The following is a 24,206-nucleotide window of genomic DNA, read 5'->3' as shown; positions in this document are numbered from 1 at the left end:
TCAGCGAAGGGGAGAAATATTTTATCAGGGTATGCAAGAATCTTTGTACAATATCCACATATTCTATATCCATTATGCTAGCAGACATTCTACACATGACCCGGAGTTAACTTTCACACATGAAAATTTTAAAAAGTTGTAAATCACAGATTTTATAGGTTTTCACTTTCAAATTCCACAAAGTACAAGGCCTCACACTACTCAGTATTATATTATTTGTGAACTTGGTAACATGGCTAGGCTTAGCTTAGTGAGTTAACTTTTTAAAAGCCAAGCTTTTCTATAATTAGGGTCGTTCCGTCCGTACGTCCGTCCGTCCGTCCGTAACGGATACCTTTTTCGTAAATTTATGCATGTTAGAATTGTCCTATTGATTTCAAATTTTGCATGGTGTTTCCTTTAGTAGTTAGGTACGATTTAGAAAGCGTAGCAACTCTATAATCATTACCAAAATGTCCGTATGTACATTTTAAACATTTTTTACTTTTTTTACAACAAATTTTTATGTGATCTAATCATCTGATTGATCAAATTTTTGGTGTATTGATTCCAGTATAAAGTATGATGTTATAAGTGAAGCAACTCTATAATCAAGTCCTAAAAATGAAAGTATGTCCATAAACTTTATCCTGTATAAAGTAGTTTTTCAACAAATTTACTTACAATTTTGCTTTGACTCTTATACATTTATATTATGATTATTCAGTTCTGACACTATGTAAGTGTTAATTTCTGTTTGTCCTACCGTTTCAGTGCTTCGCTTCTATGGATGTTGTCATCGTTGTTAATTGTTTACTTGGATATTAAGGGATAAGACAATGGCCACTAAATTGATTAAATCCCCAATGATGATACATATAATTATCCCTTTTGTAGATTACAAATAATAGTTAAAACGTTTAGACACTCAGCTTAATGAAACAACCAATGAAAATTAAATAAAAGTCCCCAACGTTGTCAATTCAACGAATAAGAAAACGTTATTACAGTGTTTTTTTTTTATGAGAACTTTTTTGAAAGCAATTTTACCCCACTTATAGTTATCAGAATTTGATGATTAATGGCTTATTTTCTTCGTTTTTTAAGGCAATTAATAGAACAACAAAAAAATATTTCAGTTTTTATTTAAAAAGTACAGTAAAATCTAAAATTCAAAACTTAGGTGTCAACATCTAAAAATGGTTTTAGCGCATTTTTCTTATGCTCAAATAATCAACCTTTTGCAAGAATGGCTGCTAAACACTTCAAAGTTGAGATATAGAGCTAAAAATGTATACAGATACTATTAGGAACATGTACTAGAACATATCAAAGTTTGAAGGTCATATCTCAACCAGGGAGGGGGTACTTGGCCCGCAAAGTTGACTACAGAAAATCCATTTTTTTAAGAAAAATGCGCTAAAACCATTTTTATATATTGACACCTAAGTTTTGAAATTCAGATTTTACTGTACTTTTTAGATAAAAACTGAAATATCTTTTTTGTTGTTCTATTAATTGCCCTAAAAAAACGAAGAAAATAAGCCATTAATCATTAAATTCTGATAACTATAAGTGGGGTAAAATTGCTTTCAAAAAAGTTCTCATACAAAAAAAACACACTGTATAAAACTTTGGGAACGAGTGTAATAAATAGCCCCCTCCCTCCATGAATCTGTGAACTTATTAACTTCACCAGGCTTAACTTAGGGAGTTAAATTTTTGATTTGTTCAGCTACTCTATGTCTTTTTTTTGCAGAGAGAGAGAGGGGACAATGGGATGTTTATTGCACTAGTCCCCAAAGTTTTATAATAACGTTTTCGTATTTGTTAGCCTATCAACTTTGGGGACTTTCATGAATTTTTATTAGATGGCTCATTAAAAGGAGTGTTCAATTGTTTCAACCACTGATTTTAATCCACATAGGGGGTAATTTTGTGTATCATCATTGGGGATATATATCCATTTATTGGCTATTGTTTTATCTCTTTAGATCCCTGATGTCATGTCTTTCTGTTTTTTAGTTGTGAAGCAACTCTATAATTCAAAATGTTTGTCTGAAACGTTCTGGAGGAAACTTGATTTTCTCGGCTCTTTATTAAAGATAGACAGCTGAAACTTCTTGTCAACATTCCCATGAAAATGTAGCATAATTAAGTATAAAACAGCGGTTGGACTGCTTTTAATATTTCTTACAGAGGTCTACATATCTTTTTTTGATTTTAAAAACTTTTATAATTAAATTTCCTATTGTTCTGAGCATCCAGTATGTAATTTTCTTTGTCAGTCGTCATAAAAAATATTGAAAAAGTTTTTGTTATTTTTTTTTCTTGAATAATATTAATTTTATCAATTCCTCTTCAAATCTCCTTATCAGTATTCATATCCATAATTTTTGTGTGCTTTGCTATTAATGGATGTTGTCATCTTTGTTAAAGTTAGAAAATATATTTCATTACAATATCTATATTAACCCTTAATGGTCGGGGGGGGGGGGCGTTGAACGCCCCCCCATCCGGTTTTTTCTATCTCATTTTCTGTGTGTGAAAGATAAAGAGCCCAAACTGCTTGACTTTTTAAGTATGGGTATGACACATAACTGAGAGTTGGAATTTTTTGAATATCTCCATCCTGGCGGGCACAGGATGCCAGCAAACCTGGCAGGGTCATCCAGGTAAAGAACAAAAATATTTTTTTTGACTTAAACAAAGCATTTTATCTTACCAAAATACTAAAATATCCTCTAGTAGTACATCCTCATATTAAATACAGGTGTTCAAGTCAATTTCATGTTCCAGGTATGATCCTGCAGGTCCTGATCCTCCAGGTCTCCAGAAGTCTTTAAAATGCTCCTGTGGCCGCAATTTTTGACTTAGAGACTTCAAATTTTAAACTTAAGCTTTTCTGACATGTCTACATAATGTATTAAAATTTCATAAAGATCCGCCGCCGTTTTCCTGCCGACCGCCGACTGCGGCGGCTGGCAGCTGCCAAGTACAGCTGCGGCCGCTGAAACTTATGTTTTGATATTTCAAATATAAAATTTACATAAAAATAAACATTTTCTGAAAAAAAATTTCTTCTAGCTTCAAAAATAAAAAAATTACAGCCGTTTGAAATTTTTAAGTAAAAAAGGACCTAAAAACAAAGGTTGTTAAATAAAAGGGTGAAGGAAGCGAAAATTGACCTTGACTTACTTAAGGTCGGAATTTCATCATAACATAGGGGACTTGCACAAAAAATTTTAGCCCTCTAGCTCTAATAGGAACTGAGATAATGAGGGGGGGCGTTGAACGCCCCCCCCCCCCCGACTGATTAAGGTGCGGCAAGGGGCCCGACTGTTAAGGGTTAATACAGTTATTCATTAACCCTAATTGACACCTTTCATTATTTTGATTCTATATTAAAAAGGATGACAACATCCATAAAAGTAAAGCTATAAAATCAGTAAGGAAGGACCAACAAACAATAACTCTTGTAGTGTGTCAGAACATAATAAGCAGAACATTAATTTGTAAGTCTAAACAGAATTTTACATAAATTTGTTGTAAAATTGCTTAATTACAGGATACAATTAAAGGACACTTTCATTTTAGGATTTGAAAATAGAGATGCCTTGTTTATAATATAGTACGTTTTTGTTCTATAAATCATTATTACAAACATCAAATGAATAAGATAATTATATCATACAAAAATTAACGTCAAAAACTTAAAAAATCAGCCCTTGGTAGTACTCTCCCTAAAAATAAACCATATTGGTTCAGAGGTTAGCAAGATCCTTTGGTACAAATAGACAGTCATCAGACTACCAGACATCTTGTTTGGAGTGAATACATCTTTCTCCCCCTAAATAAACAAACCACTGAGGACCCAATCTTTAATGGTTAATAACAGCTTCTAGCAATCAGAGAACTTGCTCAAAATTAAAAGTATTTATTTTTTAGGTTTGTTTAGTATTGTTTTTGGGTAACAGCTCATCAAGCCCATTTCAACATGAAGAACCAGGTAAATATTTTTGTGATTCCATAGTTTGGCAACAGCCAAACAATTATTTAGAGGGGTTAATTTTTCTTATATGGAAAATCTCATGGAAGGTGGTGGTAATCATCCTCAAAATAGTTATAAATATGTAAATGTAACGCTATACTATCAACCCACCCACATTTTTTATATTTAAAAAAAATTTATTAAATTTATTAGGCCGTGTTTTTAGGGGCGTTTTTGAAGGATTATAGAATAAGTAAAGCACATTTGCTGGTTTGGGAATTAGGTATAAGTAGACTTTAGTTAAACTAATTTGATTTTTTTAATATTTAGATGAAGATTGTTACTATGGTTATTCTGGTAAATATTCTTATATGAACATAAATTAATCTTTTAGCCCATCAATAAATGTACTAGTTTTCTTAAATATATGATCAATTACATTTTCTCCTTTTGTCCACAAATATTTGCTTGGTTAGTTGACCAATAGCAGTGGTGAGCAGAAGATATCCCAAACCATTCTAAAGTAGTCATACAGTATTTCATAAAAGCCTAACTACTTTATAATATATGTAAGGAAGATTAATATGTGATCCTGTTGAGCAAGAATATGTGCAAGATTATGTGCCTTATGTGCCATATGCGATTTTTATAGATGAAGATGGTAAGCATTTCCTTTTTACCTTCTTGTGACTATAAAGGGACTGTGCACAAATAAAATTTCTCATCTGATTATCAAACCTTAACATCATCTCATTCATAATATCTCAAAGGCTCTTATTTCCTTAAAAAAAAATTTTTTTGCCGGTTTTTACTTAAGCCAAGATTGGAAGAAAAAATTATTGTGGAGTATAAAAATGAGCATTTTATTGTATTTTTTCCTTCTAAAGCTAAAACTAAACATTTGACATAGTTCTCTTTTTTTCCAAACATGTAAACCTACTTTTAACATATACCTTGCAATAATGCAGAATATGGTCAATATTTTTGTAATACATAAGTTAAACCTGGTTTTTATATCTTTGAATAGGATACAATGGAGGTAATGTGAATGAAAGGAATAAAGAAGGTGAGCTTTCCTGTTTTATTTTCTGCCACATGAAAATATTACAGATATTTTTTTTTATCAACTAAAAATGTGTTTTGTTAACTAAGAGTAAACCATCTGTTCTGAATAAAGTACCATTTATAAACCATAAAAAGTCAAGCTACTACCCACTTTAACCTAATTGATTAGAGGGGAGGTAGGAAGGAGGGTGGAGGGTTAATAATTATCACCTTTGAAAACACCTATTTGAACATTAGCGCCAAAGAAACATAAAAGAGATAAATTATAGTCTGAATATCTTTTTGATTCATTGTTAGTATATAATAATTAAAATATATTTCTTTCAATCTATCTTACCCTTTTCTATGTATAAACATAACTGTACTCCACATAATTATTCATATTACCTAAATATGATAGACTCCTATTTAGGATGGACCAGTCTCATGTATGCAGCATATCATCAAAACAATGAAGTAGTAAAATGGTTACTAGAACATGGAGCTGAAGTCACTGCTCAGGATGTATATGGTGAGCTTTATAAAACATAAAACATTAAAATGACTAATTTAATACCAGCAGCTATGACCCTAGAGGCCTCTATGAGCACATTAGGGGGAGGGGGGTTGGTTTTGACAACACATTTTTTTAGTTTAGATTTAAAAATAAAATAATTGGGATGCAACTTTTAGTTTTAAAGGAAATTTTTAAAAAAATTTGGGAGGGGTTGATTTTTTTTTGGGGGGTAATTTCTCTTGGAAAGGGTTTGGTACCCTCTCTCAAAATAGTTATAAACCTTCCTTAGACCCATAAGGAAAAAAGGATAAGAGGTTGAATACTCACCCGTTTTTCATTGTAAAATATTACCATCCCACAGAAATTAATTTGTCTGCTACAAGGATAACCCGTTAAGGGCTTTTTGCATTTTAATCATAACCTATTCTATATAGGTAAAAAAAAAATATAATATATCTTATAATTATTATTATTCTATAATTTATTGGGTTTTAAACAAACATATAAGGAAAATCATTAAAATACAAGTTGATTTAGTCATGAACCCCCCCCAAAAAAAAAAAAAATCACCTAAAAAATAGGTATTATATACTATGCTGATAATGACACACAAAACAACAATAAGGGGAGGGTGTTGGACTTTCATACACCTTGGGGGTGAAGCCCCTAGATGCTAGTAACTTATAAGATAAAATATTTCAAAAATAAATAATCTAAATTATTGTATAAAATGTAATTATATGCACATTTTTTCAACATAATATAAATTTTTAATTATATGTATGGATTTAGATATACTTTGACATTTAATAGTGATGTTATTTAGCCCTCAGGGTTAGTCCCTTAGTTAATGAAAAATCCAAAACAAGAAAATACACACAAAATAAAAATAGATGACTGCTATGATATACTAGTTCTATATCAAAAGCTAGATAGCACTGAAAAGCTGATAATTGTAATTTAAAATCAAGTGTTTGTATCAATTTGTAAAAACTTTTATTTATTAAGAAAAAAAGTTTTAATATACTGCAATTTAGATCCTAAAAACTGATTGTGTGTGTAATGATTAAAGTCAGTAGCAAAGTCTTAGGAGAAATTCATAATGATAATTTAATATTCTTTCACAAGGTCTTGTCAGAATTGATAATGTTTCAAAACAATTCTATATCTTCTTTTAAAATCAGATGCATGCTTCAAACATCCAATATAGTTTTCTGGAAATTACATCTAATTTAAAAATACTTCTATATTTTAATGTGGTGGAATTTTTATAAAATTCATTGCGGTAATAGCGCAAAAAACAGGCCTCTAGGCCCACTGGCTATTTTAGTCCTCCAAATACCTTGATTCCTCTCTTTTATTATTTTCTTTATGCTTGGACCTATAAAAAGCTATCCAGTAACGGAGAATCATATTGGTTCAGCTTTTGGCAAGATCCAAACAAACAGGCAAACATACAAACAAACTTTATTATAAGGATATTATACATTAAATTAAAATATTTAACATACATACACGGTGTTTCAAAAAAAACTGCGTTTTCCGGTTTTGAGAAACAACCAGAAGGAATATGAAAAAAAGGATAATAGGTCCATATTCTATGTAAAAATGTACATCAGATTTACTTAAGGTGTTTTTTGATATCTCTAAAAATGCGGCTGTACTGATTGGTACATGTAGGGGAAAAATGCTTGATGTTGAATATGAGATATTAATTAGATTGAAATAACTTGTATATTTTGCAACATATTGTTTCAAAAGTACAATATCAAAGTAGTAAAAGCTTAAATCAATATCCCCATATGAAATTTTTTTATATATTTTCTTTTTTGGCTCCATGCAAAGACCTTTTTAGGTTCTTCAGAATTTAGTTTTTTCTATTTCTCTATGACAAAGTCATTTTTAGAAAAAAATCTCTATTAATACTGTAGGCATTGACAAATAAAACAAGTCACTTTTTATTTCATTTCAATATCTTTAAAAATAAGCAAGTTATCATAGTTTGAAATTGTTCGTAAAAAGTGCGTTTTCATTAATTACTCATGTTTTATAAGATGATCTCTTATAATCTGTCAATCAAATTAAGAGATTAAGAGATTAAGGGGGGAGGGGTGAGGAACGAATATGAACAATTTTAATACTAAGAATTAAAATCCAAGCAAAAAGAATATTGATTTTTTATTTTAAAAAAGGCATTTTAAATTTAGTTTTAAATGTAATTATAAGATTATTTTGAAGTTTATGTTATAATGTTGTTTTCAAGTAAAAAAAAGGATTAAATTCAACGTTATAGCATAAAATTATTAAGAATACAATAACACACACACATTTCGAATTCTTTGGGCTCTAAAATGCGCTGTTGTTTTAAGAGATATTAAAAAACGCCTGTAACAAATTCGATGCATATTTTTATAGAGAATATGGACATATAATTATTTTTTTTGTACTCCTAATGGTTGTTTCCCAAATCTGGAAGACACAGGTTTTTTTTGAAACGCCCTGTATACAATTAATCTAGGATTCACCAGTTTTCAGCTTGTCAAAGAGAAATCACAAAAAGAATATAGAGATGGTAAGGATTGGTGGTTTGTTTTTATCCTGGTCATAAATACTATGTTTCTGTGTAGACACTGTAAACAAAGACACAAAAAGTTTATGAAATCAAATTGACAATAAGCCATATGTTTTATGATTCACAAAGCTTAGTTTTTTAGCTTTCATCACTCTGTGTCTATTCTTTTACATAATCATTTAAAATTTTTTGTTAAACTTTGTGTTGTACTGTAGTGTAAAAATTAAAAGTGTAATTTTAATATAAGGTCAAAAAATTAAGTAGCATATTACAAATGACAGGACCTACTATTATTAACCCTTAACGGTCGGGGGGGGGCGTTGAACACCCCCCCATCCGGTTTTTTCTATCTCATTTTCTGTGTGTGAAAGATAAAGAGCCCAAACTGCTTGACTTTTTAAGTATGGGTATGACACATAACTGAGAGTTGGAATTTTTTGAATATCTCCATCCTGGCGGGCACAGGATGCCAGCAAACCTGGCAGGGTCATCCAGGTAAAGAGCAAAAATATTTTTTTGACTAAAACAAAGCATTTTATCATACCAAATTACTAAAAAATCCTCTAGTAGTACATCCTTATATGAAATACAGGTGTTTAAGTCACTTTTAGGTTCCAGGTATGATCCTGCAGGTCCTGATCCTCCAGGTCTCCAGAAATCTTTAAAAGGCTCCTGTGGCCGCAATTTTTGATCTAGAGACTTCAAATTTTAAACTTAAGCTTTTCTGACATGTCTACATAACGTATTAAAATTTCATGAAGATCCGCCGCCGTTTTCCCGCCGACCGCCGACTGCGGCGGCTGGCAGCTGCCAAGTACAGCTGCGGCCGCTGAAATTTACATTTTGATATTTCTAATGTAAAATTTACATAAAGATAAACATTTTCTGGAAAAAAATTTTCTTCTAGCTTCAAAAATAAGAAAAATACAGCCGTTTGAAATTTTTAAGTAAAAAAAGACCTAAAAACAAAGGTTGTTAAATAAAAGGGTGAAGGAAGCGAAAATTGACTTAGACCTATAAAAGGTCGGAAATTCATTATCAAACAGGGGACTTGCACAAAAAAATTTAGCCCTCTAGCTCTAATAGGAACTGAGATAATAAGGGGGGGCGTTGAACGCCCCCCCCCCCGACCGATTAAGGTGCGGCTAGGGGCCCGACTGTAAAGGGTTAAGATAGTTGTGACCTAACAAAGGAAAATGCTGATTTTTTTCTAAAACACTCTACACATATTATCTAGGAGATGCCGGTATCATATCAGCACAAAATGGATCAAGTGATGTTGGTAAGGAATTAAAGGAACATGGCGCTGAAACTAATTCAAAAGATGAGGGTTAGTCACATTTTTTATAATAATACTATCTTTGTTACTAACTGCCCATTTATGTAAGTATCTAACCAACCCTTTTTTTAGCTGTCTATCTATCTATTTAATAGAAATCACAAAGCCACAATTTAGATTTATATATTGGGTTGACCAAGAAAAAAGGTATGCATACCATTAGAACTGCTATGAACTCTAGTTTTAGGAAATATAAAAATGATTTCTGTGCTACACATTATTATTTCTAAGCTTTGTATGATTTATGAGCTACGTGTCTTTTCTCACATTTTTTATGATTCAACATAGCTCCTAAACAATAAATAGTACAAAAATGGTAGTTATATTTACAAAAAACTAGAGCTTATGATGGTTCTAACAATATATAGCATTTTTCTACTATTAACACAAGCCATGCAGTTTTAATTTAAAAATGTATGCGTTTTTGCACACCCTTTTCTTTAATGATTTACCCTCAAGTCAAGTCTTAAGTCAGTATAAACATTTTACCATGTAGCTACTAAACTACAAGTAGCTCTGGAATTGTTATTATATTTTTTAAAAACTAGCTCTAGTGGTTCTAATGTTATGCATGACTTTTTTTTACTATTAACACAAGCTGCCCAATTAATATTTTAAAAAGGTATGCATTTTTAATAAATACTTTAATCTTTAATGATTTACTCGCAAGTCAGTTAGGACATTTTAACACATAGCTCCTAAACTATGCGTAGTACATGAATCATTTTTATATTGCCTAAAATTAGAGTTCATAGCAGTTCTAATGGCTTGCATATTTTTTTCTACTATTAACACAAGCCACGCAATTCGAATTTTAAAAATCTACGCTCACCCTTTATAACATATACAATATATAATATAGTATATCTTAATATTTAATTTTAGGAGTTGGTATTCTCTTTACTGCAGCAAAGAATGAATTCAAAGATGTTTTGAAGATACTATTAGAACATGGTGCTAATATCAATGCTAAGGATGAAAATGGTAAGTTACTAAGAAAGAAAAGTCAATTTTATGATTTAAAAAACAATCAGAATCACAAAACAGTAAAAGTAAAACCTAAAATTTCAACTAATTATAATAACAACAGGCATCAACAAGATGAAATACAACATTTAACCATTCTAATTATTTAATAAATCAAGATATTAGGATTTCAATCTACTATTTGTGTTTTTGATTTGTATAATTGTATCTTCCCTAGTTGTTCACTCTTAAACTTGATTATTATAATTGCATAATGCATGGAAAATCACCATTAGAAAATCTCTATAGTAATCAAGTTAGAAGTATTTCTAACGTATAAACTGTTAGGTAGTTGACTTTAGAAGAAAAAACTTCTATAAAAAAAACTTTAGATTCCTTAAAAGAATCAAATATTTAAAACAAAAATTAAAAATTACTTTTGGTTTTTGATTAAAAAATACTTAACTTTTGATGTTCTAATAACCTTAGTTTTGTCTGAACTTCTTAACAGGGAAAAATGGAAAAAAGATTAGCAGGGGTCCAAATATTTCAATAGGGTCAAGAAATTTGAATATGCAATCATTAATAACACATGCTTGAGTGTTTCCCAAAAACTGCAGTAGAAATTGTTTTTAAACTTATTGAAATAAATAAACAAAGAAATGTACATAAGGACATCCCCAAAATGAATAAATTTATTTGGATAATTTAATACGATGGAATAATGGATATTATTAATTCTTTTTTTGTGAGCAAGGATATTTATTATGATAATATTAGTGGTTAGTCAACTGTAACTGTGGAAATTCTAATCATTTGAACTTAAGCATCTTTCTCAAAATTAATTATCATTTTTTTGTGATATCATCACAAAGAATTAATATGATGTTCACAGTAACTTTAGTTACTTTTTTCTATTTTAATTTTTTTATTACATTACAGAGCAACCCCACGCCTGCATATTTGTTTACATATACAATAGAAATAGAAGAATAGAAGCATATTCTGAACCCCTTTTTCGTCAAATCTAAGAAGGAACATTTCTAGCAGACAAAAGTATTGTTTACTTTCGACTCAAGCTGATGTGGATTCTTGAAAAATTATAGACTCGCTACTCGATAGTGAGGCAAAATTATTGTTGTGAAAAATCATCCAAAAGCACATTAAAAATCTACAAAAATTAAACAAAATCATATGTTAATAACCCTTTAATATTTTATTTAATTTTTGTAAATTTTTTTATACGATTTTGGAGGATTTTTCACAAAAATAATTTTGCCTCACCAGCGAGTAGCCAGCCTAACTTGTTTTTTAAGAATCCACCTCGTTTCGAAGCTTTCAAATTTAAACGAAATTTTTGGGCAATTAATTCTGATTCCACAAAGCTTTCTACTAAGAAAATATACTGTTTACAGCTGACTTTTAACTATGTATGAAATGAAAAAAAACATGCATTCTTAACAAGATGTGTACAAAATGTCAACCAATGAAATTAAATGTATGTACCGATGCGATTCTCCTATTGGCTCAATCAGACATTCCCTCTCTTTCTTAGTACCTTTATTACATATACTATTTATAGATTTGTAGTATCTTCATATGTATATGCAGGGATCTTAAGGGATAAGACTATGAACATCCTTAATGAGAATAACAAAAATACTCCATTGTATTTTAAAATTATTGACTAAAAAAATTAATACTGTCACTGAGAGAGCCAAATAATAAAACTTTGGGTACTATAATAATTTATGTATCAATACCCCCCATTCCCTGAACATTAACTTCTTATTACTACAGTCTAAAGATGCTAGAGGGTGTGTGTGTGTGCGCTTGGGGGGAGGGGTGGGTCAGTTGACCTATTGGTAAACTACCCCTTTTTTTACTACACCTACGGACGCATTTATTATATTTCCAATGTGTGGTGTTCTTAAAAAACTTTGAATTAAAAAAGTAATTATTTAGGTGAGTCTAGTTGATGTAAACTGACTTTTTCTACAACAAATGCTAAGTATGGGGTTTACTCTCTCTTTAGACAAATAATATTTTTTGTTTATGTTATCATCAAACTAACAACTGAACTGAATACATTTTTGGGGAAGCTTCACAGCCTCTAAGAGGTATGTGGACTGATTAAAGTGATTAAAATATTACTAATTTTTCTGATAAATTTTATTTGGGATATTAAAGGAAAGATAAATTCTTTTATACAATTTCATGGTAAATATAGTATTTGCTCTCCAATAATTTGCTTCTTTAGAAAAACACTTTAACCCTTTGTGTAATAAAGGTACTAAGAAAGAGAGGGAATGTCTGATTGAGCCAATAGGAGAATCGCATCGGAATTTACATTGGATCTCATTGGTTGAAATTATGTACACATTTTCCTACGAAGGCATGTTTTTTTTCATTTCATTCATACATAAAAGTCAGCTGTTAACCCTTACAGCTCGGGCCCCAATTCCCACCTTAATAGATGGACAAAAATCAGTCATAAAGTCGGTCAGGGAGCGGTCAAACGGTCATAACACATTTTTTCTCAGAAGGTCATTGATATCTAAGTATTCACCAAACAAATTTTAGGTTTCTCCTTATACACAAAAGTCATAATGTAGAAATTAAGATTTTTTTAGAATTTTTTTCTAATTTTAGTGCTACCCAACCGACTTTGACCGGACACCACGACCGACACAGACCAGATATCCTAATAAAATCAACTCTTGCCGACGTATAATTACTAAACTTAAAAAGTCATGAAGTCACAGCATTCCATTCTACCTACAAAAAAAATGAGATTGAAAAAACTAGAGGGGGGGGCTCTTGAAGCCCCCCCCCCCCCGATCTGTAAGGGTTAACAGTATATTTTCTTAGTATAAAGCTTTGCAAAGTCAGAATTAATTGCCCAAAAATTTCGTTTACAATTTGAAAGCTTGAAACAAAGTTGGATTCTTAAAAAAAAATTAGGCTGGCAACTCGCTGGTGAGGCAAAATTATTTTTGTGAAAAATCCTCCAAAATGAAATAAAAAAATTTACAAAAATGAAATAAAATCTTAAGAGGGTTATTAACATATGATTTTGTTTAATTTTTGTTGATTTTTAATGTGCATTTGGATGATTTTTCACAAAAATAATTTTGCCTCACTATCGAATAGCGAGTCTATCATTTTTTAAGAATCCACATTAGCTTGAGTCGAAAGTAAACAATACTTTTGTCTGCTAGGAATGTTCTCTCTTAGATTTGACGAAAAAAGGGTTCAGAATATTCTTCTACTCTTCTATTTCTATTCTTTGTGTGAATATTTAGGCGGGCGCTGTAAGTTTAGTTTATTGTTAGACATGAAAGGTTAAAGAAGAATGCATTCAAGATTTACATAGAAACAAACAAAGAAAAAAGAAACTCTTTAAACTTGTTTAAAAGTCTGAACAGTGTATATTTTTTTCCTAATACATATGTAATTATTAGGATAAAATTTATAATTGTTCATGCTTTTGAATCTCTACAATTCTGCACATTTTTCTGATATACGTTAATAAAAATAAAAACCAATAAAAAACTTGAACATTTCCTTATTATAGAACTTGTGTATGTTCTGAAATAAGTATCTGTTTATTATCATCTTTATTGGTAATAAATTTAACTATATTAGAGTGAAAATGAAACTATTAAACAAACATAGCTGTTTAAAATAAATATTATAGCTCAAAAAATAACTTCAATGATGTCATTCAAAATTAAGAATTCCAATTGTTTCTGATAGTACATGTTAATGTTTTTTTTGTTTTTAATTATTATTGCTAAAACTTTATTTTTATGAAATTTACATCTTTATTAAAATAATTCTTAATTAAATTTTTGTTGAAAGATATCGTTTTTTAAAGGTGGAGTAAGAGGAAAAGGGAGAGGGTAAGCTTATAAAAGGGGTAAAATATAAAATGAAAAAGAGGGAACTAAAGGCAAGATGACAAACAGAAGCGTGCATAGATTGGTTAGGGGTAGGTGAGCTTTTAGGAGGCGTTCATGTTATTGGGGGGGGGGGCAGGGGGACGGGGGTGTCACCAATGCAGCTAATCAGGATAAAGGAGGGGGGAACATTTTCCTGAGAAAAAGGGATGATTTATGAAGGGAGATTAGTAGGGAGAAGAAAAAGAACAGGAAAAATAAGGTGGGGGGGGGGGGGGAATTGCAAGGGTAAAAATTAGGTGCAAGCAAAAGGGAAGGGGTGAATTTTTGTCTGGGGAGGAAACTTAAATTACTATTATAAAATTTTGGCATAAAGAAAGTAAATAGAAATTTGAGAACACTATGTTTATAATAAAATGCAATGATATTCCCTTTAATAGACTGACATTGGGGATATTTGGCACCCTGCTGATCTCTGAATTAAACGTCTTATACTACATCGGGGTAATATTATAAAAAATGACTAGTAAATTTCTGAAACTTGATGACTATTTTCATCTTTAAAGATTATTGTTAAAGTATTCTACTAAATTTCTAAATTCAAATGAGTAGGGTTCTTTTCTGTGCTCTGATTAGTGAAGCCACATTCTTTCTTCAAAACATTGGAAATGTCTATCTCCCTTTATTAACTTACTTAAAAGTATTAATATATACACAGTGTCACAGCCAAACAAACTGTATTTTCCAGTTTTGAAAAGCAACCTGAAGGTGAATAAAAAATTTTCATAAGAAGGTCCAGAATAGGGATCTATAATTATTTATATCATACTCCTTCTGGTTGTTTCCCAAAAACTAGAAAATACAGTTTTTTGAGTGCACCCTGAAAATTCCTATTTTTCTTGTAAATGGTTAATTTATCAATTTTTGCATTACAATACATTTTTTTGTGTGAATCTATAATTCTATTTATAACTTGACAACATGTTATCATAATCTATTCATGTCTAGACAAGACCAGTCTTATATGGGCAGCAGAGATGGGACATGCTGATGTTATGAAATTTTTGTTGGAGCATGGAGCTGATGTCAACACAAAGGATAGAGGAGGTTAGTTACATAATATTTTAATAATACAAATAATATTATAAGTTGTAACAATGTTATTGAATAGCTAGGTTACCAAAACTAGTAATGATTCCAAAACTTCATGATGAAAGGACAAGGTTATATAATTATTTATGTATTCCTTCTGGTTGGGCCAGAAATTTGTAAAGTACAGTTTTAATTAAATAGCGCAATATGAAAAGTTACATAGTCATGCTATATTAGTCATGCTTTATCTTTCACTAATTTAAAATGAGAGGCAAAATAGTTTAGGTGGGGGGCTTAAATACTTCTTACCCCCCCCCCTCTCCTTTAGAAAAAAATATTCATACTTCAATATAAAGGTTAACACAATATCTAAAATTATTTTATAGTAAAACAAAGCTTTTTTTACATCAGTTTTATAAATGCTAATAATATGTATATGTAATTTTTCAAGAATTTTCAGGAGTCCCTCCAAATTAATCTAAATTTGTCAAATATTTTTATTTTAGGAAACACTCCATTGCTTCTTGCTGCTAAGAATGGACATGAAGATATTGTTCGTTTGCTCATACAAAATGGAACTGATATTAATGTTAAGAATGAAAAAGGTTAGTTTTCCATTTTTATCTTATTACAATTTATTTTTGCCTGAAGAAAAGCACCTAATTTTATGTCCTTAAGAAAATTAATACAACATTTACACAATTCAAACTTTACTGTATGAAATACATATGATTGGTATTTAAAATCTTTAATATTAAGATAGCAGTGAAGTTAAGGAGTCCAAACAATCACAACTTTCTTTGATCTCCCTTCTTTCTTCTTTTACATCTACTGGATATGAATAAGGACATTAGAACCAGCCAATAAAATATATATTTTTGAAGTTTTAGGAATTGAAATATATGAATAATGTAAATATTTTAAAACTATTAGTTTATATATAGGATTTTCATACATAAAATGTTGAATAACATTTAAATCATTTGTTTATTTTTTGATTAATAAAATATTATTTTATTTTGTTAAATTTTTATAATTAAATTTAAGACCTCTAACATAACTTTATAAAGGATGGACTCCAATGCTGGCAGCAGCTTTAGGAGGGCATGAAGCAATTGTTAAGATCCTTATCAAACAGGGAGCCAATGAAAATGATAGGAAAATGTTAGGTAAGTTTTCTATCTCATTTTTAAAAAAAACTGTAGAGACAATTATTTTCTTTTAAATAAAAATATGTGTACTAAAAAAAATAAAGTAAGGTGACCCACCACTAAGCCAATTTAATTTTTATAAAGAAGCTACTCCATTGTTGTCGGCGGCTCTAAAAGGACATGACAAATTTGTAAAGTTCCTCAACAACCAGATAGCCAATGCAAATGAACAGAATGACTGTGGTAAGTTCTTTATTCTATTAAAAAACTATGGTTTGACATATAAATAACAAAAATTTGAAGGAAATTTATTTTTATGTTTTATAATTTTGTAATCGTTTACTAAAATTTGATTGATTAAAATTAAACTTTCTATTTACTATCATAGCCTCCTCTGTATGTATCAATAACACAACTTCACATTACACAATATATTCTAATACAAAATATCTCTTCCTAGGCAAGACCAGACATTTGTTTGCAGCATTTGATGGATACACTAAAATAGTTCAGTTATTATTAGAAAATGCAGCAGATGGCAGTGTTCAAGGTATTTATGGTTAGCTTTATAATATCATTTTAATGATTTATCTATAACATTTAATTGATTTATATATATATATATTATGGGGCTATGCCCCTAAAAGACTCTAGAGTTATGTAAAAGTTTTCTCTTCAATCTATGTTAAGATCAGCTGTTTACCAAAAAAAAATTTTAAATCTGCTAGATGGGGTTATTTATATTTTTGTACTTTTTTATATCTCTTGGGAGGATAGTGGTTCTCTCCCCCAAAATAGCCATAAACTTTCCCAGGACTTATAAGAAGCTACCCTGTAAAGGAGAACTATTTCAGTTTAGTGGTTAGCAAGATCCTTTGGTACACACACACACACAGACAGATAGATAGATCCTGTTACTTTATTTTAAGGAGATATATATAATATATACATATAATTTAATCTAGGATTTACAAGTTTTCAGTCTGTAAAAGGGAAAAGAAACAAAGATGTAATAAAGTCTCCATTAGAATATGAAGATGGTAAAGTTATTGATGATTTAATGTGTTTTAGGGTACAGGCAATAAAGATTTGTCCATTGATATTAGATTTTAATCAATGAAAGGAATATTCTTACAAAAATCAGATTGTAACTGTCAATATCTACTTTTTATTTATTCCTTGTAGTTTTTGAAAATTTAATTTAAGAATTTTTTCAACTTTTTCCATAAAAATGTTCAGTTGTAAGCTGCCAAGTCCTTTTAGTTAAATAATAGCTTAAATATAATAAGGAAATATTTAACAATTGTTTTAATAAAGTAAAACTTCATTGTATACTCTTCCAACCAAGGAAGCTAAAAAGTTAATAAAAAAACTTTTTATTCATGTCTAGGAATTTCTGAACCCAGTCTTGTAAATGCAGCAAGGTGTGGAGACACTGATGTTGTGAAGTTTCTATTAGAAAATGGAGATGATGTCAATGTTGAGGATAATGCTGGTTAGTTACATGATATTTTAATTCCATCATACTTCTCACTTTTAATAAAGTACTTTAAAAAGTCAATTGTTTCACATAATTCAAGTAACCTCAACTGGACATTCAAGTAGACTGGCTCTAATTGTAGAAAACTTTGTAAGCATATGATATTATAACAAAGAAATTTAGATGATAGAAATATCCATAAAAAAAATTATGTCAATTATGACATTCCTAAATTTTTACACATTATGAAATCAGGCCAATCTTTCAACAAGTAAAGCAGTGTAGTACAAAAATTAAAGCAATAAATTTTTTTATATTTAATTTTAGGAGAGACTATACTTGTTACTGCAGCAAAGAATGGATACAATAATGTTGTGAAAATACTGTTAGAAAATAGAGCTCAGATCAATACTAAGGACAGAAATGGTGAGTTAATTCTATCTAAATTTTGGAAAACAATCCGAAGGTGTATTTGAAAAATTTTAGATTAAATTTAATGAGATAAGAATTTCAACTGTAATGAGACAGAGTGAAAAAAATTTAACATAATCTCATGCATGATATCTAAAAATGATATCTTCTTCCCAAAAATGGCTTTTTCTGCCAATTTTAGTTAAGCCTGGTTTTGAAAATTTTTTCTTGCATCTAAATACTAACAATCAGTATAGCTAAAGGTGCTTAGAAATTGTGTTTTCTTTCATTCCTTGTATTTGTGTCTAAATTGTCTGTATTTTACCCTCATTTTAATAGTGGCTTTAAGAATATTTGGGGTGGGACTAGAAGTTGACAACCCTGGAAGTTTAATCATTAATCCTGGAATTCTTTAATAAACTTTAAATGAACCATTTTTAGGAAACACTGCATTGGCTGTCGCTGCTCATAATGGACATTTAGATGTTGTTGAAGAGCTTATACAGAATGGAGCGTATATTAATGAAACAAACAAAAATGGTAAGCTTGCCCTTTTCTTCTTTCTGCCACATGAAAATATAAAAAGGGGATGTTACTAAAGCTTATTGGATTGGAGGGGGGTATTTTTTCACAACACCCTAAAAATGAACCTAACCTTAACTATCTCATAAATTATTTTATATTCAGAGTAGATTTTTTTGACTTTAGTTTTAATGGATATAAACTAACATTTAGTTTAGAAGTCATGTATTATAAAAGATTGGAACTTGATAAACTGAAGAGGGGAAGTGAGCCCACCTTTTCTAACCCCTCATGAGCTGAAATTTTTGTGTCTTTATTTTTGTCTTATATAGAAATTGATCTACACCCTAATTTTACCTTTTTACATGATACCTGAAAATATATTAGAGTGGGTTGATTTTGGAATTTCACATTTGTAGATATTGACAAGGGTAACTGGGCCAATATAAAACCCTGTGAAACTTGAAAGAGGTTTTTTAATCCAAAATGCAACGGGTGCATGGGGGGTATAAAATGTGCCCGCCCCCTTATGAAACCAAAAAATGAAATTCCTTCAATCACAGGCATGTTGCATATCAAAATGACCGCATTAAAATGCTGATTACAGATCTGAAAACTGTTTTAAAAAATATTGATTTAGTCTGAAATGATTTTCAAATAACCTACCAAAATGAACAATTTTGACTAAATCATCTGTTTTTAGGTACTAAATGAGATCTTATTCAAACTATTTTTAAAAATAGTTTTCAGATTCGTAATCAGCATTTCAATGCATTCATTTTGATATGCAACATGCCTGTGTTTGAATTTTAATTTTTGGTTTTATAAGGGGGTGGGCTCTTTTTATACCCCCCGCGCAACAGCAGCCATAAGAGCCAAGTCACTTGAATGGGGCTTATCATACATATATATGACTTTCACAACTTATGATAACAGTAAAATCTAAAAAAAGGGAGAAATGGACCCACCCTAAAATATATCTAAAATTTTTGGCCAATTATATTTTTTTCCTACAGAATTTCTAACTAATATTATTGATGAAACATTCTATTTCTTTTTCTTTCCTTTTTATTATGCAACCTTAGTAATACATATAACAATCACTGAATTAAGGATGGACTCCAGTAATGTTGGCAGCTCTTGAAGGACATGAAGCAATTGTAAAGTTCCTCATAAATCAGGAAGCCAATGGAAATTATATGAATGTATCAGGTAGATTCTTTATCTTATTTTCAACAAATTAAAATATAAAGTGGGCAATAAAATGCTTCAATCTGTTTATGGGTTAATTATAAATGCAAAATTAACTTACTTTTTATTCATCATATCCTTCTATAAATAACTGTATTTTACATCATAATATTTGAAAATATCATATATCTCTATCAAGGATGGACCAAACTTATGTATGCAGCATATCAAAAATACATCAAAGAAGTAAAATTTGTATTAGAACATGAAGCTGATGTCAGTGCTGATGATGTTTTTGGTTAGCTTTATAATTTTATTAAGATGTTCTACATAATTTATAATACATTATATTTTTCAATCAATCTATCTTTACATACACCTAAAAATGTATTTAATCTAGGATTTGCCAGTGTTGAGCTTGCAAAAGAGAAAAGACACAAAGAAAATATAGATGGTAAGGAGTAGTGATTAGATTTTATCCAAATAATAAATACTTTGTTTATATAGGTGCTTCTATGTAAACACTGTAGTTTAAGTTGCTTTACATAATTACCAAAAGAGTTTTTTTTGTTAACGGTAATATAAAGATATTTTACATTATGAAATTAAATAGAATTTATAACTTATAAAGAGAAGATAGTGGATGGTTTTTTTCTTTGTGATTTACAAACTTTGTCTAAAGCTTACCTTTTGTACAAGTTTTAGCTTCTATCTTATTATTAGTAGTAAATTTTATATCAATTTAAAATTTTATGATTTAATTGCATTGATTTCATTTGTATTTCCTAAATTTTTTTAACTATCATAAAAAAGCCACACATGCTTGACAATTTTACAACTTTTGTAAGTAATAAAAAATAATTGGGTATTATGATAACTTACATGTTTCAATATTGCAAAAAAATTAAATTTATTATTTATTATAATTAAATTTATTTTATTATTTGAATAGTTTTGTTGCAAACATGAATTTTTTTTAATACCATATATATTATTCATAGGATATAGCAGTCTCTTATGGGCAGCACAAAATGGACAAAGTGATATCGTGAAAATGTTATTAGAATATGGAGCTGATGCTAATTCAAAATATGATGGTAAGACACATATATAAATACTATCTTTTTATATTTCTTTCTTAAACAGATTGTGCAGCATTTTTTTTTAACTTAAATAAACCATAAACTTTCTATTATCAAAAATATCAAACATTTGTGACTTTTTGCAGATACTTGAGATATAAAGAAATATTTTACTTCTCATATTTAGTGGAAAGAAATTCCTAAATCTTAAGGTTTTATTTTACAGGTTGCAATTGCAAATGTTTTAAATGATAGTATTTGGGTAAATGTATTTTAAGTTTATATTATTGACCAAAATCTTTTAAAACTATAATTTTAGGGGTGGCTATTCTTATTACTGCAGCAAAGAATGGAACTGAAAATATTATTAGAGAGCTTATACAACATGGCGCTGATGTGAATGATAAAAATAAAGATGGTAATCTTTTTCCTTTTTATCTTTCTGCAACGTTTTTCTTATTTATTATTCATAGCTTTTAAGTATCCAGGTTTAACTTTTTAAATATTTTTTTTTTTTGGATTAATTATTATTTATCTTTTATACTTTATAAATTTCCAAAAAAAAGCATTAGTAATACCAAATTTACTAACAAGATTATTTTTTTTTAAAAGTTTTATAACATGATAAAAAATAGTACTATTAAATCACTTAAAATTCACCTACATAACTTTATAAAGGATGGACTCCATTGATGATGGCAGCTCGCAAAGAACATGAAACAATTGTAAAGTTCCTCACTAACCATGGAGCCAATGTGAATGATAAGAATAGGGAGGGTAAGTTCTTCATCCAATGTACAGGGTGTCCCATGTAAACTGTTTTTTTGAAACACTTATGACTCCCTTAATATTTGAGATATCTTAGTAGAATAAAAAATATTTGGCAGCCTACTACTGACCATTTTATGGGGTAATGATGAAAAATCCACAAAATAAACAGGAAAAAATCTATGAGGTATTACATAAAAGGTTCATTTTATTGAATTTAGACTAATCCACAAGAAAATATTTGCTTTGTGAACTTTAAGATTAGTTTGGGTCCAAACTGCTGGTCGCTCAGACTTTCTAAGCACAAAAATAGAACAATCTTGACATGGCATACTAGAAATTCTCAATATTTAAGAATCTGAAGTGTAATATAAATGAACAATATGTAAAAATAGGCATAATATTGATCTTCTTTGTTAATTTTTCATGTGAGCTCGCTTTAAATGCACACAAGAACCTGAAATATACCAGATTTTTTAATTAGACTACAATACCAGTTCTTATAATGTCTGGAGTAGGTCTTTGTGATCCACCGGTTAACCAGCTGCTTTTAAAGTTAACTAAAACATATTTTTCTTGTTGATTAGTCTTATATTCACTAAAATCAGACTGTTATGTATTACCTTGTAGATTTTTTTCTGTTAACTTTGCCGATTTTTCATCACTATATTATTAAATGGTCAGTAGTTTGCTGCCAAATACTTTTTATTTTACGAAGATATCTCAAACATTAAGGAAGTAATAAGCGTTTCAAAAAATCAGTTTACGTGGGACACCCTGTAAATATATGGTTTAACATTTATGAAATGAAAAAGTGTGCAAATAATCTTTTGATTTTATAATTAATTAGTTTTCAATATAAATTGAAATCAAGCTTTCTCATTTATATTTGTAGAGAAAAAAAGCACTGTAGATATTATTTATTAACTAGTTCTTGTAAAGGAAACACTCCATTGCACCATGCTGCTAAGAATGGAAATGAAATTATTGTCAAAGAGCTCATCCTACATGGTGCTGATGTGAATGATAAAAATAAAGATGGTAAGTTTTTTTTCTTTTATTTTCCAAAAACAGAGAAATATTGTAAATATACATTTTTCTAACAAAATCTTTCATCTTCTGTGTCACTTATATTACATTAATTTGGAAGAAAAAAACATAATTTTGAGACTGCCTGCTCATTTCATTTCCAATATTTAAACTTTAATAATCTATTATATATACTTGTTCACATTTTTACATTATTTAATATTTGTTGAAAAATTATGATTTCCAAAAACCTAGAATTCAGTAATCCAAAATTTATTTAATAAATAAAATGAGTTTTGGTTTCCTTAACCTCAATTTTATTGACATTAAAATATCACTAAAATCCTTCAACACAACTTTTAAAGATTGGACTCCGCTGATGTTGGCAGTTCGTGATGGACATGAAGCAATTGTAAAGTTGCTTATCAAACATGGAGCTAATGTGAATGAGAAGAATATATCAGGTATGTTCTTTATCTCATTTAAAAATCTATGGCTTAAAATTTATTAATAAAAAAAGTGTGCAATTTTTTTTCTTTAATTTCTTGATTTTTTCATATAATTTATTTCTTTCTAACTATCATATATTTCTTGATGTATAAACAAATAGGGTTCACATTATACAATTAATTCTAAATATTATATATCTCTATCAAGGATGGACCAGTCTTATGTATGCAGCATTTTATGGACTCACAGATGTAGAAAAGTTTTTGTTAGAACATGGAGCTGAAGTCAGTGCTCAGGATCAGTCCTTCTAATCCTGTTAAGAAAATTTTGTACATTAATAACAAATAGTGTTTTAATAAATGCAAATAATATAATATATCCATTTAGATATTAAAAATTTAATATATACATTTTATTGATTTTTTAGCTTTGAAATATTTGCTTTACTTTGAATATTGAAAATTTTAATAACTACATACAAGATATTAATAATTACTTATATAATTCTTATATTTTTTTTTATTTAAGAATTTGTAAATATATGCAGATTAATTCTCTCCCTCTCTCTTATTTATTTCTTAACTAGAATTGTGAGCAAAATAAAATTATGTTAAGAGGTATTAAGAGGTGGAAAAACAATATATTCTTGAAATAGTTTTATAAATTAGACTATTGAGGTTAGAAATATATTGATTTTACAATACATCTTTGGAAATATTT

At 29.3% G+C, this 24,206-nt stretch overlaps 1 protein-coding gene across 2 annotated transcripts; it reads left to right on the top strand.

Annotated features, from left to right (window-relative positions):
• The first annotated feature begins 203 nt into the window (after positions 1 to 203).
• Positions 204 to 23,912, top strand: LOC145325336 (uncharacterized). Of its 2 annotated transcripts, XM_080168336.1 has the most exons (27): positions 204 to 250; positions 3,928 to 3,988; positions 4,301 to 4,327; positions 4,545 to 4,631; positions 4,998 to 5,036; positions 5,448 to 5,546; positions 8,050 to 8,103; positions 9,341 to 9,433; positions 10,328 to 10,426; positions 15,319 to 15,417; positions 15,909 to 16,007; positions 16,473 to 16,571; positions 16,698 to 16,796; positions 17,014 to 17,103; positions 17,519 to 17,593; positions 17,944 to 18,048; positions 18,361 to 18,459; positions 18,886 to 18,984; positions 20,080 to 20,178; positions 20,357 to 20,455; positions 20,558 to 20,611; positions 21,159 to 21,254; positions 21,559 to 21,657; positions 21,918 to 22,016; positions 22,950 to 23,048; positions 23,402 to 23,500; positions 23,694 to 23,912. In XM_080168336.1, the coding sequence occupies exons 1-27, from the start codon at positions 233 to 235 to the stop codon at positions 23,795 to 23,797; spliced, it is 2,289 nt and encodes a 762-aa protein (XP_080024462.1). In that variant the 5' UTR covers positions 204 to 232; the 3' UTR covers positions 23,798 to 23,912. The 2 variants fall into 2 exon arrangements, with proteins under 2 accessions (XP_080024462.1, XP_080024463.1); XM_080168337.1 differs by lacking the exon at positions 204 to 250 and having other exon boundaries at positions 4,549 to 4,631.
• Positions 23,913 to 24,206: the final 294 nt, after the last annotated feature.

Source organism: Acartia tonsa, chromosome 8, assembly GCF_053477335.1.
Source record: "Acartia tonsa isolate MP-2025a chromosome 8, ASM5347733v1, whole genome shotgun sequence".
In the NCBI taxonomy this organism is placed as follows: Eukaryota; Metazoa; Arthropoda; class Copepoda; order Calanoida; family Acartiidae; genus Acartia; species Acartia tonsa.
Note: the sequence above shows the minus strand (reverse complement) of the source record. Positions and strands in the feature narration are given on the sequence as shown.

What these genes read in the sequence shown, in the direction of transcription:
- LOC145325336 (XM_080168336.1), top strand. An exon ending in ATTTCAACATGAAGAACCAG is followed by an intron (nt 3,989 to 4,300) that starts GTAAATATTTTT and finishes TTTAATATTTAG; the next exon opens with ATGAAGATTGTTACTATGGT. An exon ending in GAATGATAAGAATAGGGAGG is followed by an intron (nt 22,017 to 22,949) that starts GTAAGTTCTTCA and finishes GTTCTTGTAAAG; the next exon opens with GAAACACTCCATTGCACCAT.